The sequence below is a fragment of the Chiloscyllium plagiosum genome, unplaced genomic scaffold, assembly GCF_037043375.1.
Source record: "Chiloscyllium plagiosum isolate Xiang-an unplaced genomic scaffold, Cpla_swu_hap1 HiC_scaffold_20, whole genome shotgun sequence".
In the NCBI taxonomy this organism is placed as follows: Eukaryota; Metazoa; Chordata; class Chondrichthyes; order Orectolobiformes; family Hemiscylliidae; genus Chiloscyllium; species Chiloscyllium plagiosum.
The window spans coordinates 43,960,688-43,966,687 of NW_028270158.1; the positions used below are offsets into that span (position 1 = coordinate 43,960,688).

The 6,000-nt window shown below is 41.6% G+C and overlaps 1 protein-coding gene across 1 annotated transcript in view; it reads left to right on the forward strand.

The window, feature by feature from the left end:
* The window catches only part of sdr42e2 (short chain dehydrogenase/reductase family 42E, member 2), a 39,053-nt gene extending 33,364 nt beyond the window's left edge, over nt 1-5,689 (forward strand). The window contains exons 12-13 of the mRNA XM_087998068.1: nt 4,291-4,308; nt 5,657-5,689. Of these exons, the coding sequence (XP_087854194.1) occupies nt 4,291-4,308; nt 5,657-5,689 (51 nt within the window). The remainder of the gene's footprint in view (nt 1-4,290; nt 4,309-5,656) is intronic.
* Nucleotides 5,690-6,000: the final 311 nt, after the last annotated feature.

Sequence of the window (6,000 nt, forward strand, 5' to 3'; positions counted from 1 at the left end):
CTGATTTACAGCATCCACAGTTCTTTCAGCCTTATATGTGAATTTGAAATAACCTAGCAAGTCAGTTTCTTGTATTCAGGAATTTTGAGAGAAATTGGGATGGGTAATAAATGGTGCCAGCAACACCCATATCCCATAAATCAATTAATAATACTGCCTGGCTATTGAAACTGCTCAATTCTCATTTCCATTCCCCCTTGCCAAGCAGATATGAATTACAGCAAGTTTACAGAGACTAAGTCATTGCTATGAAATGGATCAAGACAAAACAAGCTTTAAGTATGTTAAATGTGACATTGTGTATACTCAGAATCACCACCACAAAGAGGATATTGCATACATTTTATCAGAATTTGGCCAATTGTACACTTCCCCGCTTAGTGAGTGTTAAATATAATCCTGGTCAAACCTTGTTGATTTTCTATTGAAAACAAACAGCCCTCAAGCTACAACTTGCCCTGATTTCTACCATTTAACCTCATTGCTCTTGCCAGTTGTAAGCTTCAATTGATTGCTGTGTGAAATCAGTATTTGCCCAAAACACTGATCATTTCACAAGCTTCGGTATTTCTCATGATTCAGTTCTCTGTACAAAGTGTGTGAAGCAGAAGTTGTGATAACACTTCCCAATGCAATGCTTCTCACTTGGTGAGTGGTAATCAGTAACAACAGATCCAAACTGGAGTTTTTCAAAGAAAATATGCATTGTATGTAAAATGTATTTAGTTGGAAAGTGGGTTTTACTGGGGTAAGGTTGAATTTAGCGAGGAGAAAGTGAGGTCTGCAGATGCTGGAGATCAGAGCTGGAAATGTGCTGCTGGAAAAGCGCAGCAGGTCAGGCAGCATCCAGGGAACAGGAGAATTGACGTTTCGGGCATAAGCCCTTCTTCAGGAATGAGGAAAGTTTGTCCAGCAGGTTAAGATAAAAGGTAGGGAGGAGGGACTTGGGAGAGGGGCGTCAGAAATGTGATAGGTGGAAAGAGGTCAAGGTGAGGGTGATAGGTCAGACTGGGGTGGGGGCGGAGAGGTCGGGAAGAAGATTGCAGGTTAGGAAGGCGGTGCTGAATTTGATGGATTTGACTGAGACAGGGTGGGGGGAGGGGAAATGAGGAAACTGGTGAAATCCGAGTTCATCCCTTGTGGTTGGAGGGTTCCTAGCCGGAAGATGAGGCGTTCTTCCTCCAACCGTCGTTTTGTTGTGGTCTGACGATGGAGGAGTCCAAAGACCTGCATATCCTTGGTGGAGTGGGAGGGGGAATTGAAATGTTGAGCTACAGGGTGGTTGGGTTGGTTGGTCCGGGTGTCCCAGAGGTGTTCTCTGAAACGCTCCGCAAGTAGCCGGCCTGTCTCCCCAATATAGAGGAGGCCACATCGGGTGCAGAGGATGCAATAGATGATATGTGTGGAGGTGCAGGTGAATCTGTGGCAGATATGGAAGTTTCCTTTGGGGCCTTGGAGGGAGGTGAGGGGGGAGGTGTGGGCGCAAGTCTTGCACCTCCTGCGGTTGCAGGGGAAGGTGCCGGGAGTGGAGGTTGGGTTGGTGGGGGGTGTGGATCTGACGAGGGAGTCACGGAGGGAGTGGTCTTTACGGAATGCTGATAGGGGAGGGGAGGGAAATATATCCTTGGTGGTGGGGTCCGTTTGGAGGTAGCAGAAATGACGGCGGATGATGCGCTATACATGGAGATTGGTGGGGTGGTAGGTGAGGACCAGTGGGGTTCTGTCCTGGTGGCGGTTGGAGGGGCGGGGTTCAAGGGCGGAGGAGCGGGAAGTGGAAGAGATGCGGTGGAGGGCATCGTCGACCACGTCGGGGGGGAAATTGCGGTCCTTGAAGAAGGAGGCCATCTGGGTTGTGCGTTTTTGGAACTGGTCCTCCTGGGAGCAGATGCGGCGGAGTCGAAGGAATTGGGAGAATGGGATGGCGTTTTTACAGGGGGCAGGATGGGAGGAGGTGTAGTCCAGGTAGCTGTGGGAGTCGGTCGGTTTGTAGTAGAATTTAGTCCACGAAAATAATGGGAGAGGATTGCTGATAATTGGACACATTGGATGAAGGAATGGCAAACGTTGGATATATTCTCTGACAGAGAGAAGAGCAATTACTCAGAATGTGAAATTAATTGAATGAATACAAAAGGCGCAGTAACAACACCTGTTCACGGTGTAAATCTACTCAAGTTAACATGATCAATCATACATATTGATACTAGTGTTCCGTTGTAAAAGTATTTCCTGAGTTAACCAGTCTGCAGCAATTTATGCTCCTGAAACTAATCAGCTTTACAATGCCATTATTTTAAGTAAAAAAACGCAGAATATTTTTAGTTGTTCTGACAGCATGTATCGCCATGAAAGGAATGGAGGATGTATCCGTGTGTTACAGTAAATTGTGAATAAACTCTTAACATTTTTCATCTATTGATACAGATTTATAAGATGTTGGTTGTATAAGGCACTAGTGCTTGTTTGCTAAAACTCAACTTTTCCAAAATTAAAAGTAGAAAAATTCTGTATTTAGAAATTTTAATTTAGTTATTCTTAAATCAGAGTAATAGGAAGAGTTCATTCATTAAGACTGGTTCTCAATTATATCATGACTGAATCTAAAGCTTTCCCCAACTTCTCTCCATAAACCTTGGTACACTCTTGCTTAACAAATCTATCAGTCTCAGTTTTGAAATTTTTAGCTCACCCTTGTCTTAAAAGCTTTTTGATGATGAGAGTTCCAGATTTCCATGACCCTATGGAGAGTTTCTTCCTGATATTATCACTGAACAGCCTGCTTCTAATTATGAGATTATACCTCTTAGTTCTGGACTTCCTCCACCTTATGAAATGTGTATCTGTGTCTAACCTACCTACTCTTTTAATCTTCATAAACACTTCTAGATCATTCCTTTATTCTCTTCCTTGCTTGTACTGTAAAGATAATTTGAGCTCCTTCAATGATCAAATGTGTATTCACTTTTAGAATGTAGCATACAGTCCAGAAAGAGACAGGATAGACTTCGCCGGCCCTTTGTACCAGTTGGAGTTTTTCAAATATTCTTGATGTACCTGACAGAGTTTTTAAAAAAAATACTGCTCCTAATCAAATGCGTTTGCAGAGAAACCTTTCCAGCAACAGAGAATGTCCCATTGACACAGGATCCAGAATATAGTCAGGCAATGACTCAGCAATCTAGTTGAACATAAACTTAAAAGTCGTGTGTTTCTAGCTGATGGGGGGAGAAATGTTTCTTACACACCAAAAGAAAGGATAAAGACTCAAAGGAAGAAAATTGCATGGCAATAGGAAAATGGTGGATATAGTGGATAGCACTTTCAAAAGGCTAACATGATTATGCTGGGCCAAATGGCCTCATTATCGTGTATTTCCTATCTGCAGCCTGGAATTTGTAAGAGAATCCAACTGAAAACTCTATGTTTGTTTAACAACGTTAGGCACTTTGGCCTTAAGTGGGTAATACAATACAGGTCTTGCGGCTTGCTCACTGACTGTACATTGCACACTTTGCACAGTAATTTTTATATTTGATGACGAGTGTTAAATATTATCTCCAAAGAATGAAAGAAAACTTCTTATTCCCTAGGACACAAACGAATTCAATGATCTCTTTCCCAATTCATGCTGAGAATCTAAGACCCCGATCCCCAGCTTACTAAACATCAAACTACACACTGATTGGATGGGTATCTGAATAGGAAGGGTTCAGAAGGGATACGGGCCAATATGGATTGGATTAATTTAGGATGTCTGGTTGGCGTGGACGAATTGAACCGAAGGGTCTGTTTCTGAGCTGTATATCTCTATGATTCTATCATTCTATGTTTAAATAGCCACACTGGATATTTGTTCAGATTGACATACCCAGTTCAGTACTGGAGGAATTCCACAATAGGGGTTGGAACATCAGTACCAAGGTTGTGCTGTGCTGTTGGAAGGTCAGCACTGAGGAAGTGCTGCACTGCTGGAGGACCAATAATGTGAGAGTGTTGTATTGTTGGGAAGTCAGCATTGTGGGGATGTTGCACTGTCAGTTAGTACCATGAAATAGAACCGGCACTAATAGAGTGTCAGTGCTAAGGGAGCGCTGTACAGTTGGATGATCAGTATTGAGGGAGTACTGCATAGTTGGAGGGGACATACCAAGGAACCATCACACTGTGAAAGGCTCAGTACTAGGGGAGACTGGAATGTTGGGTGACAGCAATGGGAGAGTCCTACACTCTCAGAGGTGCTGCCTTTTGGATGAAATATTAAACTGATTTCCTGTTTGCATTCTTGAATAGACATCAAAGATCCCACAGGTGAGTTCTTCCAAATGTCCTGGATATTTATCCTTCACCTGTCAAAAGTAATTAATTCGTAGTAAAGTGTTTTGGGAGGTCATGAGGTTGTACAAGATGGTATTTAAAATGCAAGTTTTTCCAGTCAACTTGATGGTACCTGTAGTGATTGGAACCACGTGGGCCTCGTTGACTATGAGGTTCTTGATTGGAGTTGTTAAATATAACAAGTGATTACAATCTCCTCAGTTGAGGATTGACTCCAAGCTGGCTGGCCACAGCCAGTGTACTGTACACTAGCAAATAAAGGCTGACCTGGTGCCGGGATACCGGCCTCAGTGCAGTCATTTCAGTTCCCCAGATATACAGGAAACAATGGACAGGTTGAACATGAATGTTTTGGATGGAGCTCCTCACTGCAACATTACAGTGTTTGGCTGCGGTGCCCTCTACTGGAATCAAAGAAGGTTAGTCTGTGCATGAATTTAAAGGGAATGTACATGGCATCGATCCAGGCAAAAGAAAAAGAGCCAAAGGTGAAAGAAAGGCCTATCAAAAAGTCAAACTTTTACATATAAATCAATATTTCTCGAATCACTGCTGACATCTCATGAAATCTGCCTTCTTCTGCATCTCCTGATTTCCCATATAATCCTGTACTTCTGTACTTGAGTACTTATGATAATAAACCTAATTCTAATGCTAATCAGTATACTCCTGATTTCTTGCTTTCAGTTTGAAATTTGCCTCTTTATTAATTTGAACCCACATATGCAATTTAATTGGAAGCAATGTTTTGGAACATTCCCTTGAGCATCTTGAACACTTCTGTAAAATCATCTGCCTCCAGGCCAGATTTAAACACTGCAGTTTCTAAATCCTTAGAATCAGATTATAAAAAAAAGATAAGTTACAGCTTGAAGTGATTCATTCCATTACGTAATTCATTCCATTACGTCCCATGCTGGCTGAAAAAGAATTATCCAGCTTTAACCACACCTTTCAGATGGTCAGAGGAGACTGGAAGGGACAACGTTCCCAGAAGTAAATGGAAGGTCCAAGAAATCTTAGCCCATGTACAAATCATTACCTCAATAACCAGACCAAGTGGTTAATCATCAAGGTTTTGACAAGTAGTTGATTTGAAGGTTTAGGATTGTAAGATAAATAGATATAGAAGGCAAACTGAGTTATGAAACTTGATTGGAAGTTTAATTGTGTTAAATGTATTTTCTTACTTTTATTGTAACTGAATGTTTAAGACTGAATTTAATTATTATGGTTTTTATGAAGTAAATATACTTATTTACACAGGGAACCTTGTGGCTTCATTCTTTCATTAAAAACTTGTTTTCTTTTTATTCTTCAGCAAGATACTAAAACGAGGTCTCTGAGATTGTAACATGGGTTTTGCTGCATTATTTGACTTTGCATCTCAGAACTATAACTGGGTGTAACGTTCAAACTGGTCCAACCAGAATCTTGGACTAATTGAGCAACATGGTATGTTGCCTCCTGGGTGACAAGGTAAAAGGTCAAGGATGTCAAAGAATGGCTGATAGGGATTCTGAAACAGAGGATCAACAGCTAGAGGTTGTGATCTATGTTGAGACCAATGATGTGGGAAGAAAGAGAAGTGAGGTCCTGCAGCCAGACTTTAGGGAATTAGATAGAAAATTGAAAAGCAGGACTTCAAAGGTAGTAATCTCTGAA